The sequence below is a fragment of the Carettochelys insculpta genome, chromosome 19 (genome assembly GCF_033958435.1).
Source record: "Carettochelys insculpta isolate YL-2023 chromosome 19, ASM3395843v1, whole genome shotgun sequence".
Lineage (NCBI taxonomy): Eukaryota > Metazoa > Chordata > Testudines > Carettochelyidae > Carettochelys > Carettochelys insculpta.
The window spans coordinates 15,400,835-15,427,039 of record NC_134155.1 but is presented as its reverse complement, the minus strand read 5'-3'; the positions used below and the strand labels follow the sequence as shown (position 1 = coordinate 15,427,039).

General features: G+C 46.3%; 1 protein-coding gene across 5 annotated transcripts in view; it reads left to right on the top strand.

Annotated features, from left to right (window-relative positions):
• Positions 1 to 26,205, top strand: part of ATP2A3 (ATPase sarcoplasmic/endoplasmic reticulum Ca2+ transporting 3) — a 166,518-nt gene that overhangs the window by 110,291 nt on the left and 30,022 nt on the right. For all 5 annotated transcript variants that reach the window (XM_075013562.1, XM_075013558.1, XM_075013560.1 and 2 more), the window contains 3 exons: positions 8,493 to 8,581; positions 22,991 to 23,093; positions 24,009 to 24,140. In XM_075013562.1, coding sequence (XP_074869663.1) covers positions 8,493 to 8,581; positions 22,991 to 23,093; positions 24,009 to 24,140 — 324 coding nt within the window. The remainder of the gene's footprint in view (positions 1 to 8,492; positions 8,582 to 22,990; positions 23,094 to 24,008; positions 24,141 to 26,205) is intronic.

Sequence of the window (26,205 nt, the reverse complement as noted above, 5' to 3'; positions counted from 1 at the left end):
CTTGCTGTATTTTTAATTTGGGGTATACATTTAAATTGAACCTCTATTATGGTGTCTTTTAAAAAGTTTCCATGCAGAGATTTCACCTTTTGTATCTTTTACTTTCTAGTTAACTAAATGTCCTCACTTTTGTGGTGTTCCACTTTCTGAAATTAAATGCTACCATGATGGGCTGTGCTTTGATGTCCAGCCTGCATCCTGAGGTGTCAAATTGTATTATATTATTACCAAGTGATTCAGCTATATTCACTTCTTGAATCAGATCATTTGCTGCATTTATGACTAAATTAAGGTATTACTTCTCTTTTTGTGGGTTTCGGGACTAGCTGATCCAAGAAACAGACATTTTAACATGTCAAGAAGTTTGTCTGCATCCCACCCTGAAGTGACCTGTTACCCTATCAATAGAGGGGTAGTTGAAATCCCCCTTTGTTGTTGGTTTTTATTTTTATAGCTCTCTAATGTTCCTGAGCATTTCACGGTCACTATCACCATTTTGTTCAGGTGGTTTTGACGAGCAACCCAAAAAGCTAGAGAGGAAGATCTGATGAGCAGTATTAAACATTTTGTGGCTTGTGGCTGTTTAGTGGGATAAGGCATTCAAGGCATTTCTGTGTGCATTGTGGGTGCCTTGAGACTATCCACTGTAATTATTTACAAGCTTAAAGGTTTAAAATCAGCCTCCATGCCTGGGTGCTGTGCTGTTTGAAACCAATACAGAAGTCACTGAAAATTTTCCTCCTGTGCTGCGAAGGTGGTGCTTGTTATTTAGTATTCATTTGCTGGCATTGCTCAGCACTGGGCTGTCCAGTAAACTTATGGAGTTGCTTCGATGTCTCCTATCCCTGCATTATCCAGGTGCCTCAGAAAGCATAACAAACTTATCCTTACAGCATCTCTGTGATGTAGCGAGGTAGTCTTTTTGCTCATATCATGCATGGGGAAGTGGTGATACAGGCAAATTAAATGATTTGTCTAAAGTCACAGATGAAACCTGTGGCAGAGCAGATAATTGAAACGGGTTTTTGAGTCATTGGCTAGCAACCTAGCAGAGCCTGTCTTCTGGTCTGCCAGCCAGCAACTAAACCCAGTTTTTCTGGGTACTAGCCAGGTATCTTAGCCACATGACCCTACTTCCTCATCAATGGATACATGGTCCTTGCCTCAAGGAGTTTACAATCTCAATAGCCAAGAACTCAGCAAGTGACCAGGTTGATGGTGATAAGTTAGAGCTGTGATGTCCAACTACTTCTGAAGCAGTAGCCACTACAGTGAACTAGCCACATCATTCTGAAAATGTATTTATTGTTCAAGCCAATTAGTTGCACTCAACTGGCCAAATAGCCACATGTGGCCAGTGGCTAGCTTGTTGGATGCCACGGAGTTAGTGTTTAGTTGTTGGAACTAAAACAATAGCCATTAATGGCATGGCATTGGTGTGGATTGGTGGCTTAAAGCCACCTGGGAGAAGTACATTTTTCAGGCAATACATCAAAGTGCAGAGTAGGAGCTGGCCCCTTGGGTGGGGAAGTTATTGCTTCAATGGGTAAGTAGAATGCTGGCCCAGAAGAATGTGGAGTTGAGTCCTGTCTTCCTTGTCCACCCAACTCGTTCCATGGAAGCCAATCAAAGTAGCCATGTACTAAGACAAACAGATTACAGCCCTGCTCTTTCAGTGCTTTCTGTGTATGTTCAGGGGGAAGCATGTACTGTATAAAAAGTGTGTGTGTGTGTGTGTGTGTTACACCTGAACATTAAGCTCACAGTATCATTATTCCTTTCCATCATTAGCTGCTGAAAGGTTTCTCACAAGCTGCTTTTTCGAGGCATGTGCAAATGATCATTTGATGGCTTTCTCCATTTGTCAACACCCTCCCCTAAGTGCTCAGGGAGATCTGGAACATTAACCAGATTTAGCCAGTGCTGACAGGCAGTCTATACGGAATGAGATCCAAGAGGAAGTAGCCTGGTGTTTGTAGGAGAGAGTGACTGACTGCCACCCATGCAGAGTTTTTAAACTCTGGCCTGTTGATATTCGACTTCGCTTCCTGATGATTGAAAAACTCTTCAGTTTCTGCAGGGGCTAGTAACACTGAGGGGCTGAGCTAAGAGTTGTGGGAGGGGGCACCAAAATAGGACGGATTAAGAATGATGTTGGCTGCTGCCTCTCTGAGTGGGTCTGGGCTATTTTGGGGCAAGCTGGATTAAGAAACTCACAAAAGCATCACAGCTGGCTGCCTGAAGAGTGGCAGAAAGGTTTGCACTGGGATTAATACACTGTAGAGAGATGGAGAACTGCAGGTTTTTTGTGTTTTGTTTTGTTTTGTTTTTTTTCTGATGAGAAAAGCTACCATAGTGGCATTGGAAGGGGGTTGCGCTTACGCAATATACGTGAGTATCTGTTACCTGTAGGAGCCCAGAGGCCAATTGCTAGGCTATGGAATTCCTTTCTTCTGGGCGAGAAAACAGCCCAGACCCTTGTTATGATGCAGAATTTCAGCCCTATGGGCAAATGTTGGCAATGCTGTGCAATGCCAGAGCAATGTGTTCCTGGAGTAACTGTGTTGCCTTATCTGCACACAAGGAGGGGGTTCAAAAATGCGGGGAAGGAAGAATTGGGTTGTAAAGTTGAGGAGCTTTTAAAGTTCATCTAACAGATGATAGATATCAGTGTTATGCCTTGGGGAAGGTAAGCAGCTAGCTGGAGCAGAAGGTAAAAACAAGCTTGGTGTTATGCAGCATTAATTCTGTCCAAATGTCAGAACTACATTACCCGATTATTGGGCTTGACTGGTAATGCCCCTGAATGGATGGTTAAGGAGGATAAGGTGTACTGGGGAAGACTGTTTGCCACTTTTATCCCATTGTGCTATATTAGCAGTGACAATCCCCTTTCTGTGCCCTAACCAGTGTATGTGTTGGGGGGGTGGGAAACGTGGTTCTATCTTGCCCAGGCCTGGGCTTTTCCTGTTCTCTGATGCTGTTAATGTGCTCAGAGTACCAAGCAATATATTTGCTATTTTAAGGCTAGAGCTCTTGGGTTGCTCATTTATTCAACTTAATGCCTTGAAATAATGTGTCACTAAAAGCAAATGGCCTGATAGATGGAGAGGAGCCAAAGATGAACTGTAAATACAGGTCCCCGTTCAGGAAGTCAGTCAGTTGCTGCCATATTTTGGCATATTAGGACACTCGGATAAAAACGTCAGTAGTGGAAGCAAAAGATGTGTTAGTGGTAACGCTTCTCTTGTGACCTATCTCTACTGTACCCATATGTAACAGGCATTGTGATAGCTTGTACAAGAAATACAGGGTAGGTGTCTCACTCAGGTGCCCCAAGGTTCATGTAAGCTGGTGAAATTGCCCTGGGGGAAAATCAGTTGTAGTCAATAAGGTCTGTTCCTGGAAGGACACTGTTCCTTGCAAAATCAAATAATTTAAATGAGCAGAAAATTAGCAAGAACTCCCCAGAATGGGCTTCAGACCATTCCTCTCACCTTGGGATTGGTGCTTAGCCTGCCCAAAGCCACCCCAATCCCAATCTCTCAGGCAGTAGCCTTTCACATTGATCTTACTCTTTTCCATCTGAAAGAGAGCTCAGCTTGCTTCTTGAATCCCAGGATAAGTTTGCAGGGTTGGCAGCATGTTCTGTATGTACTTGTTCATGGCTAAAATTGCACAATCTCCTCTGTGCTACTGGCCACTAACATCTGAGAGCAAAATTGCCCTTTTAGGGCTGCTCCTGCAAGCTCTAGATATGCAGATATCCCAGTGAAATCAATAGGTTCTGTGGGTTTAGGTTCCAGTAGACCTGATTTTTGGGGCATTGGACCTGAACCACCACCGCTTTTGACTCTGTGGAAGTTCAGTTCCAGATCAGAGCTGCCTGGCTCCCATCCATTTCAAAACAGAAATTCCATTTTAGAATGCAGCCTTAAAAATACTGAACTTCTATTTGGGGGCATGTAAACAAGCCTGATGGGAGAATAGTAATGAGGTGCTGTGCTGCATATGCAGCATCTTATTAGCATAATTCCTGCTGCGCAAACTTTGAAGTTGCTAACTTTGAAGTGCCGGCAACCAGTGTAGCCGTGGGCACTTTGAAGTTCTCGGTCAACTTCAAAGTTTCCATACTCCTAAAATATTTTGGAAGTAAGGGAACTTTGAAGTGGCACGGGTACTCCAAAGTGCCTGCGGCTGCACTGCTTGCCGATGCTTCGAAGTGCCCATGGCTAAGTTGCTTCCCACCGCTTCGAAGTTAGCAACTTTGAAATTCCCACAGTGGAAGTGATGCTAATGAGGTGCTGCATATGCAGCACAGCACCTCATTGCTATTGTCCCATTGAGCTAGTTTACATGACCCCTTTGAAGAAGGGGGCTGGTGTAGATGAGCCCATTGAGTGTGGATGATAGCTTAGAGAGGAAGAAGGAGGCTGTACCTGTAGCAGCCAGCATTCTTTAGTGCTATATGATGACCCCAATAATCTCCACTGCTTCCCATTCAGGAACCATATTCCTTTGTCAAATGTTCCTTTACTTTGCCTAGTTTCTACACTTAATAATTTGTTAAAATTAATATTGAAAATCACTACAAACAGGGAAAATAATCTGTGGTGCATAGGCGTGGGTGAGGAGCACCCTAATTTAGGAAGCACGTGTGATCATAATGCATAGCTTTGTCTCTAATACTGGTAGACACCAACAAAGACAAGGGAAGAAATATGAGATAGGACAGTTGTCAAGGTAACTTCGCTTGTGTGTTTGTATGGATACCACAGTAAACAAACTTGTAAAACTAATGTGAATTGACAGTGCCTCTAATAGACTAGTTGCTGCTGATGGGGTGGCCAGAGACATGGTAACTGTTCATCTCATCATAGCGATTACACTCTGGAGGCAAAATCTTCTGCACATTTACAATGTGTTTTGGTCAGTGGAAACTCATTTGTCGCTAGCATTGTCATCAAAAGACATGGTGAATTGTACTGGATCAAGAGCCTCGGAGATTCATGTCTGTGGTTACATAAGAGGTGTGTCCCATGTACTGACCCTGCACAATCTATTACAATGCTGAAGAGGATGGACTGAGCTCATGTTAGATGACATGGCTGGACCAGAATTTCTCAGGCTTCTCTAACAATTTATACTGCATTTAAGCTATAGTTTAAAATAGTTTCCAGCCCTGAAGTGGTTGCAAAGGAGACCTGATGTGGTGCTGTCCTCAGGGTCTGCAGAAGGCCTAAAACAGTTGTGCTAGTACTGAAACCCAATGATAACAAAAATATTGCTAAGTGTTGTGATGCTGAATGGAGGACCTTAGTTCCATTCTTTCTGACTCAAGTCCAGTGGGCCAGGATTACGTGTAGGATGATGACGGTTTTGATGTTTATTTTGGCTGCCTGGCAATATGAACTGCAGGCTTGATAGGTGAACTGACCAGACTATAGTTCTAATCTAGTATGTGCCACTGTATCCTCTGATGAAATGTTGTGTAACTTTGCTAAAGCAGCTCTTAGTAATCTGACCACAAAGTCTCTCTAGGCTTCCTCACAACATTGCACTATCCCTGCCACGACTTTTCTGCAGTGGTGAAAGTACATCACTTCCTCAACTGCTAACTTCCTCCCTCCTGGTAATATTCACCTACAATTCATGCTTGTCTGTGCAAGGTTTGAAACTGGAGTCTCTCCATTTAACTTCAATAGCTTGAAAAGCTACAGGCAAACGCAGCTACCCCTCTGAGTGAATAGCCTGTCAAAGTTGCAGCCCTGGCACACAGCCTCTAGTGTTATAGGGGTTTGTTCAGTAGGATGGGGGAAGAAAACAGCTGCTCATTTATTCTTGGCACCTTTTCTTCACATGGATTAATCCTGTTGTAGAGCTAATTATTTTTTTCATGGATCTGGCCCTAGCTCTTAATGACTTGCTGGCTGGCAGGTGAAAAACATCACTTGCCATATGTGTCTGGCAGTATCCTTTTATGTGGGATATGGTGGATGTGTTGACTGTAGTCTGGTTTATGAAGGTAGGAAGTGTTCTGGTGTGAGCAGAGGCTGCAGAGAGCTTTATCCTGCATGGCCATTCAGCTTACCTTCAAAGCTTGCCCAGGGCTGGGAGTCAGCCAGCCCTCCTTTCTGCTTTCAACCTTGCCATTGATGCACTGAATGACCAGAGCCATTTACACTCTTTTTGCCTGAGTTTGTTTAGTCTGTGAAAAGGTGATTGCCCCCCTTTTCAATGCACTTTGAGAACCTTGGATGAAAAACATGGTGCAAGTGCAAAGTTGTTATACATGAAGTAATTGAGATTCATTAATTCTTCTATTGTGGCTCACTGAGGGGGCACCTGTTTTACAGGGAGCGCCAGCTAGGCAAAAAGGTTGTCGTTTCCCTGTTTCCAATGCTAAACTGTATTAAAAGACAGCTCAAAATATATTACTGCTATTAGCTGTATTGCAATATCATGTGGAGGCCCCACCAGCAGCCAGGCTCCCGTTGTGCTAAACACTGTGCTGGCACATATTAAGAGACACTCTCCCTGCCGTGCAGAGATTTTAATCTAAATAGGCAAAGAATTGTGGAATGAGGGGTGGGTGGGTGTAAATGAGAGGCACAGTGACTTGCCCAGCCCCTAGGAAGTCAGTGACCCAGTTGGGTGCAGAACCCAGGCTCCTAGACCGGATGTGACCAACCAGTGAGACTAAGTGCTAAAAGAGCTGTGTATAGATTGCAAAGACCCACATAATATGTATTTATTTTTATAGCTATAAAATAGATATATAATAGATGTCTGTAGATAAAATAAATACTGCTCCTTGTAAAACCATACAAAACAAAAAGAGACAAGCAACAGACAGGTAAAAGGGGCTTCTGGGGGTGCCCTGCCCCCAGCCTCCCATCCCCATGCACCTTTTAGGGAAGGCAGGGGGTGGGGTGAAGCTGCCACACTTCCCAATTCATATGCAGACATTGTTGGCTGTTCCCCTTCATCAGAGAGCAAAGAGAAAGTGCACAGTTTGTTGCATTCCTCACTCTGGCTGGGCAATGCAGGGAGCAGATGAACCTGGACCTGGGGATGGGAGGCTGGGGGCAGGGCACCCCCAGAGGCCCCTTTTACCTGCCTGTTGCTTGTCTCTTTTTGTTTTGTATGGTTTTACAAGGAGCAGTCCCATTCCAGGTACATCTCATTTTCCTGGCCCAACCAGACCCTTATGATGCTTCAGGTTGTACGAGGAAGCTGTATACCATATTTGCTGATCCTAGCTCTTACCATTTCGATAGGAGTTCTTGAACAGACAGACAGGCAAACTCTCTCAAATATATCGCAAATTACATAGTATGTAATTGGGAAATTGAGTTTCCTGCCTTTGCCAGTGTTGCTGGCAGGAGAGATCCTTGTCTAACAGCTTCCCCCAACCCTTGGCCTGTCTTACAAGTGAGTAACAGACACAATCTAAATAAACAGTGATTTCCTTAGGACCTTCTCTCCACTTGTCTCTGTTTTAAATTAAGTATTTTGACAGCTTGGAGGTGCTTACCAGCAGGTGGTGCTGCTTCCCAGTGACACTGAGGTCAAGGGAATCCTTTTAGTTACATGAGTTTTTTTGTTTTTGCTTTCACTCCCTCTGGTGAAAATCCTAAATCACGGTACAGGCAAAGTGAGTATCAACAAACTCTCTTGCAACTTGTTGCAGGGAGAAAAGGGGGCCACCGATCTTAGTCAGCAGCTTGCCGGAGCAGTCAGGGAAAATGCGTGCAATTTTGAGAGGCCAGGTTTTGATTTTTGTTGGTTTTTGTGCTGTTGGTACATCAGGGAGGAACAGCTCTGAGGAAGCTGCTCCGAACACCCAGCCCAAAAGGGGCGAAAGCCACAACGGGAAACAGCTGTGGTAAAGAGCCCTTTGTGTGGCCCTTTTCCAAGGCCTGGCCTTCAGCTCCAGAGACTAACAAAAAGGGATTACAACCCCTTGTTATGCTGTGTGAATGTGACAGCTGTAAATAAGACCTTCTGGGCTGGGTGCACTGAGTGGCTTCCTCAGGTCTGTGTGTTTTCCAGTGTGGTGTGGACAAGCTGTGTGCCAGACCAAGAACCATAGCCCTTTTCTCCCCCATTCATAGACAAATACAGACAGCTCTTTAGAAGCTGGCTCTCTGGCTACTCTCAGATAACGAGGTGAGGTGGGGTGTGAGAAATGCTAGAGATGATGAAGAACATGGAAAAGTCAGAGTATGCTTGGAAGGACTTAGAAGCTGCCAGAAACTGAGTGGGCATTACATAGCCTGGAGGAGAGCACTGATGTAAGCGTGGTACTGGTGGGATACGGGCTAGAGAGGACGCAGTTGACTCTACCCTTAGCAGAGCTGGCTTCTAGTCAATAAAAAATAATCATATATCTGCTTAATGTCTGTGGCTCCATGCACAAAATTCCTAATGTTGTGTGTGTGTGTGTGTGTGTGTGTGTGTGTGTCTCTCTCTCTCTCTCATTCCTGCAGATGTTTATTATTGAGAAGATTGAGGGGATCCATTGCAGCCTACATGAGTTCAGTATCACAGGATCCACCTATGAACCTGAGGGACAGGTGTAAGTATTGGCGCCAGGTGCAGACTTGATGCGAGGTGCAGTGACAGAGAGCCAGGGGTGTTCAGCGTTTTTAGTGTCTCACTGGTGCTGAGCAACTGTTCGTCTCTGTCCAGAACTCGCTTTCTGCAGTGTGGCCTAGTGGATAAAGGACTGGACTGGACTGGGCTTCAGGGGAAATGGGTTCTATTCCCAGCTTTGCCACTGGCCTGCTAGGTTACCTTGGGCAAATCATTTCACGTATCTGTGCGTCAGTATCCCCATCTATAAAGCGCCCTATTTCATAAAGCACTTATGGCTTTTCTTCAATAGATCGCAAATATGAGCTAGATGTTATTTATGCACTGGCTTTCCATGTAGCATAGTGAGAAATGAGACGCTCTGATGGTGCTTTTACCCCATAAATGTGGCCTTGGATGCACAGTAAATGAGAAAGTATCGGAGGGGTAGCCGTGTTAGTCTGGATCTGTAGCAGCAACGAAGGGTCCTGTGGCACCTTATAGACTAACAGAAAAGTTTCGAGCATGAGCTTTCGTGAGTTAACTCACTTCAGATGCTGAAGAATCTGAAGAAGTGAGTTAACTCACGAAAGCTCATGCTCGAAACTTTTCTGTTAGTTTATAAGGTGCCACAGGACCCTTCGTTGCTGCAGTAAATGAGAAAGGTGATCTTGTGGCTAACTTGGTGCCAAGTTCTGGGCCAACAGTTCCAGTGTTCAGTTCCCAGCCCTGCTACAGATTCTCTAGTCAAGTCACTTAGGCTGTGTCTACGCTAGAGTGTTTGTTGACAAAACCCATGGAGCGTCCACATTACCAAGATGTTCTGTTGACTGTAAATTGACGGAAGGCGGCACTTTTGTTGGCAGCATTCTGCAGTTCCCCCGTGAGGCAGAATGCCTCTCTTGACAGAGATCTGTCAACAGAAAGCCAGTGTGGACGCTCCGGGGAGCGAGCAGGGGCACTTTCTGGTGACAAAAGAGGCCTCCAGGGTACCAGGCAGCTGCCCCAGGGGACTCCCTGTCCACAGCAAGCAGAGCTCTATGGTCCCTGCCTCTCCCCATTCTTGAAGCTGCAGGGTGCCCTGGAAACCATGTGGCAGGTAAAGAATTGAGTCAGGCCTACACCCAGGCCGGGATGCAAGGTGCAGATCAGGGACAGGATGGGCCACCTGCTCCGCCTGCCCCTGTGGACACTGCAGCTGAAGCCTGAGGAGGAGGACCAGGAGCATCCCTGGACCCAACCTCTGCCAGAGCTAGAGGTGGACATGGGGTCTGAGGGCAGCAGCAGCACCCTGGTAATTGACCTGGACTCGGTCCCCTCCAGCCAGGCCACTGCCAGGGCATCCTTGGAGCTGATCAAGGGACCCGCCCGTAAGTACCCCGTGTGTCACATACCCCAGTGTGTTGGGGGCGGGTGCTTATGGGGTAAACTGTGAGCCTCATCAGGTCGGCTCAGGTGGGACCTCACACTGTGGGCCTGGCATGTGGAACCGTGAACAAGGCAGTGTGTCCCACCCAGACCTAGGAGACAGCCCCCAGGCATGGGCACCAGCTTGCTGCCAGCCTCACAGGAGCCTGGAGAAGCCCCAGGCTCTAGGGGCAGGGGGACCTGACCAGCCAGCCCCTGCCACGGCTGGAAGCAAGCTAACCATATGGGCACTGGCCTGACCCCAGAGGCACAGAGGTGTGCAGCTCTCGGCACGTGTGCATGCCTGCAGGTGAGAGTCAGCACCCACTTCCGAGGGCAGTGCTGCAAGCCGCACATATGTGAGTGGGCCTCAGGGAGGGCCAGGCTGCATCCGCCTCACCCACCATCCATGCAGGGACCCTTCCATGGACAGACACTCTCCCTTGGCCACTATCCCATTGGGGTGGGGAGAAGGCTTTTAGCCATCAGCCTGGTCCACAAGGCACCACATAGTGCAGGTCACACATGCCTGTGCTCCCGGGACATCTCCATCCCATGGCCCAAGGGGTGTTGGTTGTTGTTCATGGGGTGGCGGGGGGGGGGCAGGGGCTCAGGTGCTGTGTTGCATGCAGGACTCAGCATCCCCCCTCCTTTTCTTCCTTACAGCTGGACCTGCATCAAGCAAGGGCCGAGTCAGCCTCACCTCACTGCCAGGACTAGTCAGCTCTGAAGCAGCACCAGGGTGAGCTGGCACCGCACACCCTACAGAGGGTGGGCCCATGGCTGGAGGGGATGTTGGCGGGCACACAATGACCTCCAGAGGGCTCACACTGCTGCCCTCTGGAGGCTGACCAACCTCCTCAAGCGGTGACTGCGGGATGACCAGGAGTGGCATTTACGGGCCTTGGACCAGCTGATGCCCTGCTTTGATGCCACCACTGGCATCTGATGGGACCTGATGGCCTAGCAACGCGTGACTGCTGCCACCTCTTCTCCCCCTACCAGCCATCCCACAGGTCATCCTGGACCTCCTGGAATGGCCGGCCATGCCCACCCCCACACTTTCCCTGCTGACCCAGACCCCATCACAGCCCCACTGCTGCCGTACTTGCCCATCTTCCTGGCCCCAATCATGCCCCTAAGGGGACCCTGAACCTGTGGTGAGAGGGGATCTTGAGGCTGAGGCTGCTGCTTAGGGTCGTGGCCCCACGCCCCCTTCATGGATTGATGCCTCCCACCCCTTGTCCCATGTCCCTCCACTGTATATAGTACATTGTTATTGCACCTTGTAATAGTTTTTTTTATTACAGAATTTACTTTTGTACTGCTTTTCTTTGTTTTGAGTAAGAAATTTATTTGAACACCACCCCCTCATCCCTCTTTGATGGGAAGGGATCAAGGAGAGGTGAGGGGCTGAAGGGAGAGGTTGTGCTGGGAACAGGCTAGGGCTGTGGGCCCAAGGTCCCTGCTGGGGAGGCCCTGGGGAGGGTCCTTGGGAGCTGCCGGAGAAGCTCTCCCTTGGGGCCTCACAGATCTGCAGCCCATCCCGATGGGACTGGTGGATCAGAGCTGCACTCAGCTGCTCATAGCTGTGGCAGGCATCTGCTCCCCACCACAGGAGGAAGTCCTCCCCTTCCCCTCCACAATGTTGTGGAGGGCACAATTGCTGCTACAACTTGGGGGACATTGTACTCCCCCGTATCCAGGTGGGTGAGAAGGCACCTGAAGCATGCCTTCAGGCAGCCAAAGGTACACTTAGCCTGCATCCATGACCAGTTGAGTTGGGAATTGTACACTTCTTGGCTCAGGTCCAGCTGCCCACTTTAGGGCTTCATAAGCCAGGGCGAGGGGGGGTAAGCCTCATCCTCCCAATGCGCAGTGGCATGTGCATATCCCTGACTGTCAGCTCCCAGTGGGGGACCAAGGTGCCCAGCTCTATTCTCCACAACAGGCCAGAGTTGCAGAACAACCACACGTTGCGTGCCCAGCTCAACACACCCCCACCCTTTGCAGAAACGTCAATGAACTGTCCCCAGTGGTTGACCAGGGTCTGCAGTGTGATGGAATACTATTCCTTTTGGTTTATGTACTAGGCTGCACTGTAGTCTGGGGCATGGATGGGGATATGGGCCCTGTCGATTGCCTCTAAACAGCTGGGGAGCCACAGGGTGGCAAATCTGGCCATGACTACATCCACATCTGCCAGATGGATCACCCTCCACAGCAGGATGGTGTTGATGGCTGTCACAACCCGCAAGGGGAGGGGATCAAACACATGTCAGGGATTAAGGGGAGGAGCCCCTGGGCCCTGCGGGGCTTGCCTGCCACCTCCTGTCCCTTCTCCTCTGAACTCTCTGGGCAATCCCTGGGAGCAGGGCTGTGAGAGGGTGGGGCGGCACGGTCCCCCAGGGACAAGGCTTCCCCCAACCGTGCCTCCTGAGGGTCCCCCTTGGGTGAGATACCTCTCCCACCCTGCAGGGCCTACAGCCCAAGAGTGCCTTACCTGCATGAGGGCAGCCCCAACCGTGGACTTCCCTACACCGAAGTGGTTTCCCCCTGAGCAGAAGCTGTCGGGGTGGTCATCTTCCAGAGGGCATAGTGACCTGCTTCTCCACAGGGATGGCAGGCGGAGCCAAGTGTCCTGTCTCCAGAGGGTGGGGGTGAACCAGGCACAGAGTTCCAGGAGCACGTCCTTCTGCATGCAGAAGTTTTGGAACCATTGTTGGTCATCCCACTGCCCTGTGACAAGCCGGTCCCACCAGTCGGAACTGGTGTTATGCCTCTGGACGTGCCTGAGCACCTGCGGGGTGCAAGTGTAGGTGGGCTCGTGTGGCAGCAAGAGCGTGCTCCTCCAAAGTGGTGCTAGGGTCGTCCTCTCTGGGGAGGAGGAAGAGGATGTCCCAGAGGATGTGCAGCAGATTGTGAAGCACCTTTGGGTGGGGCCAGTGCAAGCCCGGGGGCTGCTCTGGCACCATGGCTATCGGGAAAGTGCAGTGTCTCTCTCAGAAAGTGTGTGAGCCCTGCTGTAGCAGCTGTGCTGTTCCTTAATGAGGTAGGCAAGCCTCAGCATGGCCAGGGAACAGGCATTGACAAGGAGGGGGTCCTCGAAGGACACATCTCGCTGGGGCTCCTGGAAAGGATCGCCAGCCATGCAACCCTGTCTGCAGGGTTCTGGGGACTGTTCTGTTGAGACAGTGACCTAGCAGTCTGGCCACTCTCTGCTGACAAAGGGGATCAAAAGAGTGATCCTCTTTTGTGGCTGGCCACCATCTGTGGACAGATGATTTGTTGGAAGATATCTTCTGACAGAAACGTCTGTCAACAAATCGCTCTAGTGTAGGTACAGTCTTAGGGTAGGTCTACATAGCAAAGCTATTTCAGAATAACAGCTGTAATTTCAAAATAACTTTGCTAGTGTCTACACAGCACAACTGCTATTTCAAAATGTTGAAATAATGGTTGGCTTGTTTTGAAATAGGTAAACCTCATTCACGAGGGCTGTGGCTACACTACCCCTCACTTTTGGAAGGTGCACGTCAATTACGGCTGTTCAAAAATGCAAATGAGGTGCTGATATGAATATTCATCACCTCATTTGCATAATGGTGGCCACAGCATTCTGTCAAAAGTGCTAATGTTGAAATAAAAACAGCTGTGTAGCTGGGGTTCCTTCAAAAGGGTGCCCCGATTTTGAAAGCACGCTTCTTCCCAAATTTATTTATTTTATTTGTTTTGGAAGTTTTTTTTGTTGCAGGATGGCTACTTTTGTATCTGTTAATTCATACAACAAAAAAACTTCAAAAACAGACGCCAAAGAGAAACTGCAGAGCTGCAATTCATTTGCAAATTTGACATGACCAATCAAGGATTGAACTGGGAATTGCTGGCCAGCTACAAAAGCAGTTTCTTCTCTTTTGGTGTTCACACCGCCACATTAGCGGCTGAAGGTGGGCCACATACCCCGACTGAATTTACTTCATCAATACAGGCCTTCCCCTTGACTGGGACTCCCTCCTTTTCATGAGCCTATATAATTAGACTCTCCTCTGGAACCCCCAATCATGCATCTGAAGAAGTGGGTCTTTGCCCATGAAAGCTTATGCTCTGAAATATCTGTTAGTCTATAAGATGCCACAGGACTTCTTGGCTGTGTCTACACGGGCACAAATCTTCGAAATAGCCATATTTCGAAGATTACTAACAAGGCACTGAACTGAATATTCAGTGTCTCATTAGCATTAGGACGCTTCCAGCTGCAGCACTTCGATCAGTGAGCGGGATAAGGGGATTTCGAAAGGGACAGGTCCTTTCAAAAAGGACCCCCTGTGTAGCCACGCCGAGTCACGCGCTTTCGAAAGCGGGGCTTGTGAAGCACCGTGGCTGGAAGCGTCCTAATGCTAGTGAGGTGCTGAATATTCAATTCAGCACCTCATTAGTAATCTTCGAAATGGCCATTAGCATGGCTATTTCAAAGATTTGTGCCCGTGTAGACACACCCCTTGTTGTTATAGCCTAGGGAGTTTATGGAATCTTAATTATTGGAGATTTTTAAGAGCAGGCTAGACAGACACTTGTTAGGGGTGGTCTAGATTAGGAGTTGGCAACCAAATAGCAAGAAAAGCTATTTTCTTCTAATTGAGTAAAAAACTCAATAATGTGGGAGCCACAGTGCATGGGAATATGAGATGGTACTTAATAAATACAGTAGACTCCTGAGTTTTGCCAGGGTTGCACTCCTGTGCACCCTTGCATAACTTGAATTTCAGGCAAATCGGGGGTGTGGTGGGAGCTGGGAGAAACAGGAGAGAAATTGCGCTTATCGGGGGTTTACTGTGACATCAAGCCATACCTTCTGTAACCCTTATTTCTTCTTCAAGTTGTGTCCCTGTGGACGCTCCACTCTGGATGTTGGTGCGTCCTTGGGCTGGCGCTCAGACATTCTTCCATAGCTGTGGTTTCCCATGCCGTGCATGCACAGAAGCACCTCCTGGCATGCTCTCTGGTGTGTGCGCAGTGCAGCACCGTGCCAGCTCCTCTGTTTCTTCTCTACCATCCTTCCCTGCAGATGCCACAATCATGGCACATCATACAGGCCCTCCTTGCCACAGCAATTGGCACCGAGAGACCCGCAGTACTATCTGCCTCCTCCAGCATGGTTTGCCCACCAGCACTCCCAAGTGGAACAACAGTGGCCCTTGTTGCATGAGGTGTCATGGCACTTCCATACACAATTGGCACGTCATCCATGTCGGAACCACGCCAACCTTCACCACGTCCATCCACTGTGCAGTTTCCTCAGTTGGTGCACCCTAGCACTGAGAGGTCTTTCTGTAAGGGGGAAAGAGCCTCTACTCTGCAGCCGTCTTCCTCATGACTAGATGATGCAGTGCTTGCCTTGTCGTCTCCCTTGACTGGTCATTCCAGGACCTTTTCTGCCAGGTGGCACAATCTTTAGATAGGGACACTCAGGAAGTCCCAGTTAATCAGTACAGTAGACCCCTGAGTTATGTGAGGGTTGTGCTCCTGCACACCCTCGCGTAACTCAAATTTTGCGCAGGTCGGTAGGGAGCCAGGAACCAGGCATCAGCCTGGCTCCCAGCTTCATGGCATATGTTGGATGCCGTTGGGAATTAGCCTTCTATATTGACTGTGCGAAGCCATGGCAAAAATCTACCTGGCCCTTCCTGTCCTTTGTGGAACAGTCCAAAGGCTGCCTATCTCATCCCAAAGGCTTTCAAAGTGGGTTTCCTCCTGTATCTACACTTGTTATGCACTTCATTGGAGAGAGTTGCCAGGTGCTGTCACAGCCCCCTCAACCCAGGCTGTGTCTTCCACCACTGCTTTCCTCAAGAACATACTTCTGATGGACATTTATAAGGTGGCCATGCGGTCTTCCAGTAACGCATTTGCCTGACACTACGTTCTCTCATCAAACATCGCTTCTATTCAAGTGGGCTAAGCTGTATGGTCTGCTGCGGTAGTGACTGAGCTCCAAACCCACTTCCATTCTGCGACTACTGCTTTAGAGTCACCCAGAGTGGAGCACCCATGGGGACAATACTTGAAGAAGAGCAAGTTACTCACCTTGTGTAGTAACAATGGTTTTGTGAGATGTGTCCCCTCTGGGTGCTCCACTTCTCTCCCTCCTTCCCCTCCTTTGGAGTGTCTTGCTCTAATTGTCAGGTAGAGGAGGAACTGAGGAACCCACGCACAAGCTGAGAGCACAAGGAGGTGCTTCTGCTCATGCATAGTGCAGGAAACCACGGCTATGGAAGAATTGCCGAGTGCCAGTGTGAGAACACACCGATACCGAGAGTGGAACACCCACGGGGGCACACATCCTAAAGAACCATTATTACTGCACAAGGTGAGTAACTTCTTCTTTAAGAACAGTGCGCAATGATTTGTAACGAGATGCATGTTTAGTGAAGGACATTCACAAACTTTTTGCATATTCTTTCAAGTTTGCCTTTTTTGGTGTTAGCAAATTTCTCATTGCAAATGAGATATAAAGGCAGCCCAGACAAATCTGATATAACTGTGAAGGATTGGGTCAGTTCAGTTTGAAACCTTTGTTTTTATCTTTGTTTTTCCTTTTCTTTGAAGCCATTCCAACCCCACTGTAATTATGCCAATTTTAGTTCTTATTTGATTTGCATATTACCCTTTCCAGGAGGAATGCTGCAAGTTTCCTTTTCCTTTTCAAAATCAAGACTTTATTACCAACATGATCAAAACACAGATACTGTATCATATCCAACAATACACTGCACATATTAAAGGTGGAGTTATCCAACGCTTTGAGATCACGTATGACTTGCTATTTAGATATGAGTTGTTCATTTTTGGGTTCTTAGACATTCAACAGTTATCGAAAATAGGTGGGTTTTTTGTTTTTTACTTTGCAATTATAGCGCTGAGAGCCACAAAGAAGTCCTTAAAGAGCCACATGGGACTCCAGAGCCACAGATTACCGACCCCTGTGCATAGGGCATTGTGAAGGTTTTCTGGATGGTGTGAATTTCACCTGTAAGATCTCATATTCACCTATATGGATGGACATTAAGTTTCCATATAGGATCCAGTTTGTACAAAGGGGCCATAGGACTGTTGCATGGAAATGCAAGCAGGGGGATATCAAAAAACCGATTGGTCAGGGTTCTTGTTTACATCAACATTCTGTGTACACAGCACATCCCAGTGTGGGGGAGTGCGTCATCTAGCATGTTGTCATATTAAGCATCCTAATGCAGTTTGACTAACCCTGCCTCCCTCCTCCTGTCTAAGCTAAGAAATGAGCATCATACAGCTCTCCTTGTCAACTTACACCTACCTTCATGTGAAGAGTTGCTCAACAGATTTGAGCAAACTCTTTGCTTTCATACTGATGCATATGTAATAAGCTGCCTCTGGGATAAGGACACTCAACTGTACAGGTAGCTTAGGTTCAGCTGGAGACTGATGTGTCTCGTGTGAGTGAGGAGCTCCTTTAACTAAGACTCAGTAGTGGGTGACATAATTCTGAGCTTTTACTGCTGTCTCCCTGTTTTGTGAGAGTCAGTATTCCCTAGATCCCTAGTACTCCCACCCTCTGTGCGCTGATTGTAAAACCTGGAAAGGATTTTCTGGGGCAGTGCATTATGGGCTGCTCACCAGTCCTGATCAAGAGTATGGAGTGGATCTCCCTGGAATGTTGCTGGGACTCTAATAATGCTTAGTAAAAGCATTTTCCCAGAATGGTCTGAATTCAAACTAGAAGTGGCTGAAAAGCTCAGAGCAGATGGCCTGTGACTGAATACAGGGCTGGGAGCCAGAAGATCTATTCCAGATTATTTCCTTTTTACTACAAAAATGTCACTCAGCCTCTGTGTCACTCTTCCTCATGTGTAAGTTTGGAATGTGTTACACTCAGTTTGTAGGCTTAATAAGTAATGTTTGACAAGTATCAGAGGGGTAGTCATGTTAATCTGTACGTGCAAAAACAACGAGAAGTCCTGCAGCACAGTATGGATTTAACAGATTTTTTTACAGGGCAGAGCTCCTTGAAGTTAGTGGAATTACATTAATTTACACCAGCATTTACATCAGCTTTGTCAGAAGTGGGTCTGCCCATGAAAGCTTATGCTCTAAAAATCTGTTAGTTTATAAGGTGCCACAGGACTTCTTGCTGTTTTTAAGAAAAGTTTGTAAATCCACTGAGATCCTGGTACAGAAGGCTCCATTGAAAACTATGAACCAGGTCCTCAGATGGTGTAAATTAATGTAATTCCACTAACTTCAAGGAGCTCTCCTGATTTACATCCACTGAGGATCTGATCCCATGTAGCTATCTGCCTCTTAAATTGCAACAGCTGTTTCAAGGTCTGATCTACACTGGAGCAGCTAATAGAAAACTACAGTTGGAAACGAATTTTTTCCCCCTCATTTTTCTCTTCATTAGCATCTTCCTCCCAGCTCCTTCCCATGTATTGAACTGGACTGAAATCAGTCTTACTCTACCAGTACCATATTAGTAAGTAAATGCACAAAATCCACCTCCAGTCTTCCTCAGGCTGTCTGGAATTATGTACTTTGAGGAACAGCTTTCCAACCAAGAACTCACAGGACTGGAGTGCTCCACAGGGAGCATTCAGTTCCTTTCTGCAACTCTTAACATACTCCTGTTCCATGCCAAAAATGACTTTAACATCCATGTCCATAATAAATGTCTGCATAGATGACTCTTGTCCTTCCATTCTCTGAGGAATCAGACCTGTGTACCTGTCCTAGGTGTTACAGGAAGTCTGTGGCAGAGGTGAGAATAGACAGGTGTGCTTGCACCCAGTCCAGAGTGCTCCCACTGGGCCACCCTGTCTCTCCAAACGGATTCTAGCATTTCCAGCTCCAATTTATATGTAAAGTTTTCTTAATAGCTTTTTAAAATGTAAATATCAAGCATATTTTTTTTAAAATTCCTTCGCCACAGCCTTCTGAACTTGAGGCACTCCCTCACTGTCTCTGACCAGAAGAAATATTCTGGCCTTGCTGCATCCTGTATATAAACTGGATGGCTTTTTGTCACCACAAAAACAGGTTTTTCCAACTTTTTTTGGCCCTTGCCATCTTTCCACTCTCGAGCTGTAACAAGGGCTCCAGAATGTTCTTTCCGTTAGGAACTAGCAGTGGAATAAACTGATAATAATGAGCGCCTGACAAATTATTTTTCCAACTAAAGAATGACCAGCTGAGTTTATACAGCCCTAACCTGAAGTTACCTCTGCTTGAGTTAGAATAATTTTCCTGTTTGCCCTGAAGACGGCTGCTGTCTTTTAACCACAGTACAGCAGCCTGCTCAAGCAAACAAGAAATGGCATTTGGTTCCTTAAATGGTGATTGTGCAGAGCCATGACTGATACCTTTCCTGTGCTGGCTTTGACTCTCGTTCCCGGTCACAGGTCATTCAAGAAGTTCAGGGACCTAGCAGTCAAGTCATTCTGTTCTTCTTTAGGGACTGTTTGAAAGATGTTACCATTGGATTTACGTTTACAGGCCTCTGTGAAATGAGTTTTCTAAAATCTCGCCTCCAGAGTTAATAAAAATCACTAGATAAGAGCTTGGTGTTATCAGTAGATCTCAAAAACACTTTACAAAGGAGGGCAGCAGCATTATCCCCACCAGTTGGGGCCCTAGTTAGCTGTCTTGAGTGGAGAATTTTGCTACTGAATTTAGCATGGAGTTTGCCTTTTCTAATGCAGCGCCTTTCAACCATGGATGTTGCAGTACTTTAACTGTTTATGAGTTAACACTAGGTGCCTCACAGCAGTGTTAACCCAGTGCTACACATGGGGAAAATGAGGCACAAATAAGTGCCATATTCAAGTTCTCACAGCTAGAGTAAAGTGTACAAGGTGTATAACTCAGGACTGACGATAAACCTTAGGAAAGAAGCAAATGGAATAAAGAATGTTATAACCACATACACTGAAGGTTGACCCTGTCTTGTCCAGAATCCTCAGGATGCTGGTGATGGCTGAGAGAATTTTCTGGACCCTGGGAGATAAATATGTCTAGCACAGTAACAACACTTCCACTGCTTCCTGGGCTCTTAGAAGACATTTAGGGGTATATTAGAGCTAAATAACAGCACAGAACACTGAGAATCAAAACTGGTTGCTGGAAACAAACTTTATTGGACCATGGAAAACTTGGCCATGCCCACGATAAGTGGTCATCTGGCTAACTAAAATCATGCCACATTATAGATGTTATTGGACGAGAGAGTTTTGGATTAGAGAGGCTCAGTCTGTACTAGGAAGGAAATAGAACCTTCAGTGTGGCTCTCTGAAATCAGTAAGGAGTTTCTAGTCTCTTACTGATGGAGCTAGGATCTTCAGAGGATCTGTCCTAACTTTGACCAAACTGGCATTTCTACAATTATTGGTCAAATGAAGGAAACTGAATAATTATTTAATTATTTTTCTTGCTTTAGTCCTTCCTGCTGTGAGCATATCAGTCTGTTTCTCTAGGTTTCTGATCATTTGATTCTTCTCATGGTTTTACAGCACCTCTGCCTGTTTAGGATTCACTATTTGTATTACAATAATACCTAGAACCTGCCACTGAGTTCAGGGTCCTATTGTGCCAGGTGCTGTACAAATATAGCAAGGGACAGTGCTGTCCTGAACTATTCCCAGTCTAGGCAGACATGGCAGACAAAGGGTAGGAAGGGAAGTTACTTGCTCCTGGTGATTCAGTGTGTGAACAGCAGTAGTAAAAATAGAATTAAGGTCTCCCATTGCCCTATCTGAGAACACTTGATTCTCATTTAAAAAACAAAACAAAACATGAGGCATTAGCATGTGTGTACTGATTATATTCCAAGTTGGATAGCTCCATTCTGCCCACCTAAACCTGCCCTGAAGAAGCCATTCTTCTTTGCCTCCTGACTCAGAGTGCTATACAGTGGTGCCATGCGCTGGTTTCCCTGTCTGAAGTTTTGGTGTGGGCAGTGGGATTTCAACACAGGGAATTTGTAAAGAACTGGTGACTCCTTTGGGAGGAGACTCATTAATGTGTGTTGTAACGAGTGGACTGAATGTAAAAGTGTTCAGCTCTTTGCACTTGATAGTTATGTAAACATCTTTGCCCTCCAGTGTTTTTGAGACATTGGTTCCCCTTCTGTTAGCATAGTGTTAGTGTACTGCAGCTGCACTTAGGCAAAGATGTTTATGAATGCCTCATCAAAGGTTACAGTTTTTCTCCCTTGCTCAGGAGCAGCTAATCAAGAGAAGTTGTTACACTCAACCACCTTAAGTGTCCTTGCATGCCCTGTTCTACTCTGCACCACTCTAAGGAATTGCTTAGTAGGTGGATGGGAAGTTTTTGCCTCCAGTTTTGAGGCTTGTCTGTGCTTATTGGGAGATTGACCTGTTCAGGGTCAATCTTCCAGAGTTCAGTTTTATGCATCTGGTAAAGATGCATGAAATTGATCTCTCTGGGGGTCATAGTTGACTCCCTGTATTCCTCCTATCACAAGGAATAAGGGAAGTGGATGAAAGAAATCCTCCCATCGATGACTCTCGGTGAGGACAGACCTTACAGTTGACTGCAGATCTAGCTATGCAACTACTGTAGCTAGAATTGCGTATCTGCACTCAACTTTAAGGTCTGGTGTAGCCATGGCCTTCGGCTCTGTTGGGTACAGGCAGAAATCTTGAACCCCTTGGGCCATTCAGTCTTCACGCTGTTCCATATGCTGCCAAGTTTCCTTTATCCCTTCTTTATTCTCTCTCTCCTTTCCTCATCCTTACTGTGGGTCTGAACCAATGCCTGCTGAAGCGTTGGGTCAGGACATGTGTTTGTGTTTGGCTCATCAAAGCTGTATGTTGTCTTCAGCAATGAGGGTGAGGTTTCCAGCCTCCATCTCTGAGGGATGCCCTAACTGGTTTCAGAGTTGAGAGACCAATGCTGGTCCTTTCCTTGGAGACCAAACAAGCAATCTCTGAAACACAGCTACATGCTATGTGCCCCTGAAGAAAAAGGGTTGTTTCTGAATCCAGATCTTCTATGCTATTGGAATGGTCGTCTATCGATGTTACTAATGCCATTGGTCAAACCTGGCCAGCAAAGACAGACTGCGTTTTATTTTCCTTTCCACTCAAAAAAGGATACTACAAAAAGTAGAAATTAGGTCAAATTACAAAGGATGAATATAAGCAAATAATACAAGTATATAGGGACAAAATTAGAAAGGCCAAGATACAAATTGAGATTAAACTAGCTAGAGGCAAAAAGGGTAACAAGAAAACATTCTCCAAATACAATGGAAGCAAGAAGATGACCTAGGAGAGGATAGGCATGGTTAATCAAAGAAGGTGTGGGGAGAGATGGGGAAACAATAGAAGAAAATGTGGAAATGGCAGAAGTGCTAAATTACTGTTTTGTTTTGAGATTAGTAACAATTGGACATCTAACATTGTGAATGCCTTTGAAAAAGAGGTAGGCTCACATGGAGAAAAAACAAGTTCAAAATTACTTAGACGCTGCATTTCTATAGTGGGCTACACCAGGAATGAATTTTGCTTAATTGAGCCTCTAATGTGACACGCATTCCTATCCCCGTTTTTCAGAAGCTCAGTAAGATTGCCCAAGATGACTCGGAAAACTTTGTGACAGAGCCAGGAATAGGTTCCAGTACTATGCTTTAACCACACACTCCTCCTCCTTTTCTTCTTAGTGTCTTGGATAGGAGATGCTGAAAAAATGCCGAGAACGAGTGTATCAGAGAGGTAATCGTATTAGTCTGTATCTTTGAGAACAACAAGAAGTCACGTGGCACCTTATAGACTAACAGACATTTTGGAGCATAAGCTTTCGTGGGCACAGACCCGCTTCATCAGATGCATTCATCATGCGTCTGATGAAGCGGGTCTTTGCCCACGAAAACTTATGCTCCAAAATATTTGAGAATGAGTGTAACTTTCAATCAGGGAAGTGCTGAGGGTTTGATTTGGTTTTTCATTTGCAGCCTGAAGAATGACAAGCCAGTTCCGTGTGGACAGTATGATGGCCTGGTGGAACTAGCTACTATCTGTGCTCTCTGCAATGACTCCTCTCTGGATTATAATGAGGTGAGTGTGCTGGATTGTACCATATTCACCAAATCAGCTGTACAGAGGCTTTTTTTTTTAAAGGTGTTCCTGCAGCAATAACTGTCTGTGTAAGCTCTTTCTAACATAATATATGTTTGGCACAACAGAGTGGGGCATGCTACAGGAAAGTCTTGGCCAAGACCATCCACAACCTACACATGCAAAGTAGAGCATGGGCACAAATTTCATATGGATGCAAAACTGACTGCTCAACTCCATTATTTTATGGTTTCTAGTCATGTGTGCAGGGCCAGGGGAAGAGCAGTGCTCTCATGCTTTTAGATTTCTGTGCTTTTGTTTGCTCGGGGGGGTGGGTATTTTTAGTTTGATGTAATGGAAATAGTATTTGCTCTGTCCCTACAGCTGAGTGAAACTGAACTATGCATGGGTGGGTTTTCAGAAGAGTGGCCTTCCTTTTACAAGTACAGATTGCACCTGCATTCATTTTGTGCCTGGGATGAGATCCTTGTTACGCTGTGGGTGCAAATCAGAAGGCCAGAGGCACAGATACAGAGGTTTGCACCCTCCACCCCCAGCAGTGTGTTTGTGGGAGCACAGAGCTATCAACTGAGCCTGTACCAAAGGAAGATCAGCCTTGCTGGGCTTAAAGGTGTTCCCCAGAACAGTGTGCATCATCCTTAGAGGAAGATTGTTATATAAATACTCAACTTCAGTAGCAAGTCAGCTTGTATTCCAGTATTCAGCCTTTAATATGCAGCTTGAGTTGACTCCCAACAGCACCCTAGAATCAGAGCAATGCTTTTGGAATCCTAAGAAAAGGGCATTAAATTAAATCACCCTGGACTTAGTCTTGCAGGTTAGGAGACAGAGGTCATGCAGCACATGTTTTTCTTTTACACTGAATGCTTCTGTTCCTGTCTTCTTGCTGGCCAGTCAAAAAAAGCATATGAGAAGGTGGGAGAAGCAACTGAAACAGCCCTGACCTGCCTGGTGGAAAAGATGAATGTCTTCAACACTGATACAAGCAGTCTCTCAAAGGTGGAGCGAGCCAATGCCTGCAACTCTGTGAGTAGGATAAAATGTCTAAACCCCTGTGGTCCCTTTTTTGCACTGCTATTTGTGCAAAAATTCTTCTCAAGTTAGCAGCATGGGGGTGATGGAGTTAGAGTGGACCAATTTATAACTGATTCTCCACCCGCTTAGCTCTCAAAGAAAGTGAGATAACTGCATCCTATGGCAACATCTCACCACACAGGCCAGAATTTCCAAAAGTGACTAGTGATTGGAGACAAAGTGCCTGGATTTCCAAATGTGCTGAGCTACCATACCGCTACAAAATCATACCCCTTTAAAGTGGTTCGCACTGGGCACCTAAGCCACCAGCACCAACTGAAACTCTTGGACTTTATACCTCAGGATATAGCACAAAAGCTGTGTACAAAGTTTCCTGAGCTAGCCTGAATCTAGGATAACGGTAGTAGCAGGGACAGCTTTAGCCATGGGTAGTACAAGCCCAGCTTGGACTCTATGTACACCTTCTGCACACTAAACCCAAAAAACCCTATGTTGTTTTCACTACTGATATCTGCAGTAGCTTGATTCAAACTAGCTCGTATATGCCAGCCCAGGCACAGCATTTCCTGTGTAGAAATACCTTTCAGCTACACAAAAGGGCAGAGATTTGCAAAGCCAGAGTGTTTATCTGCCCACTTCCCATGAACTGCAATGGGAACTGAGCATCCAAACCCCTTTGTTGGCTTTGACTATCACCAAGCTAGATGTTTGCAGGCAGCTGAACAGAATGATCCAGTATAGAGCTGGGAATGTCAGTCTAGACAAACATGCTCCTTTAGACCTACCCCAACATAGTGTCTTTGTCTACCTTAGATGTTTGCAAAAAAATGAAACCAAAACCCCGCCTGTTGCCCTGTGATGGAGCTGAACCATGAGCACCTGCTGTTTTTCTAAGGCTAGGTCTACATTAGACAGGTAAATCAACTGCAGATATGCAATTCTAGTTATGGCAATTGCATAGCTAGAATCAACCTATCTGCACTTGGCTTACCTAGCCTTCCTCACTGAAGAAGGTCAATACAAGAGATGAGGGATCCACCAGGCTTGCAAAATTGAACTCTGGAAGATCCACCCTGATTAGGTCAATCTTCTGGGGTAGTGTAGACATGGCCAAAGTACCATGTTGTCTTATCCTGTTTGGAGGAAATCCATATCATACACCTGTTGGAGCATAGTCCATGCTACCACTCCCACTGATGCTATCTGTTGCCAATGGAGCTGAAGCAGTGGTGATAGCAGTGGGTGATTTAGCAGAATAAGTCAAGTGTAAATTGGCTTCTGTGTCTTAAGAGGTGGTGTAAAAGTTATGATCAGGGGTTTTTCTGTGATGTTACATGCTGGTACTATGGGATTGGATGGGGAGCGTGTGGGGCAGCTGAGTACTGGCTTCTTTTTTAATTAAAAAAAAAGCACTGGTTATGATGAAACTAGGAAGCCTCTTTTGCATCTGGACTCATTTCTGCTGTAAACCTGCAGGTTTTTGCACAGATAGGGAGAGTGGGCTTTTGGCAGGAAAATCGTCCCTCTTTATTAGCTTATTTAGATTTACATAACCATACGTTACAACTAACACATATACTGTCAATTGGAATGTGGAACATCCAAACGCTGTGGGCAACTGGAAAATTAGAGCTGCTTCGGAAGGATATGGAGAGATAACAATGCATTATACTTGGACTGGCGGAGATGTACTGGATGGCATCAGTAGCAATGTGTGGTTGCAAAGTCATTTGATCAGGGAATGAAATGAAGCAGGAGGCAGGAGTCATATTCCTTATTAGCAAAAGAGCTACAGGATCATTGGTAGGATACAAACCTGTGAGTGCAAGAATGGTGGTAGTGAGATTCAAAGCAAAACCGTTCAACATCTCAGTCATTCAGGTGTATGTACCCACGTTGGACAGTACAGAGGAGAAGATTGAGCTATTCTATAAGGACTTGACAAAGATGCTGGAAGAGATACCAGAGAGAGATGTGTTCATCAGAGGAGATTGGAAAATGAAGGTTGGAACAGATAACAAATGTAGGCAGAGAGTCATGGGAAGGTTTGGATACA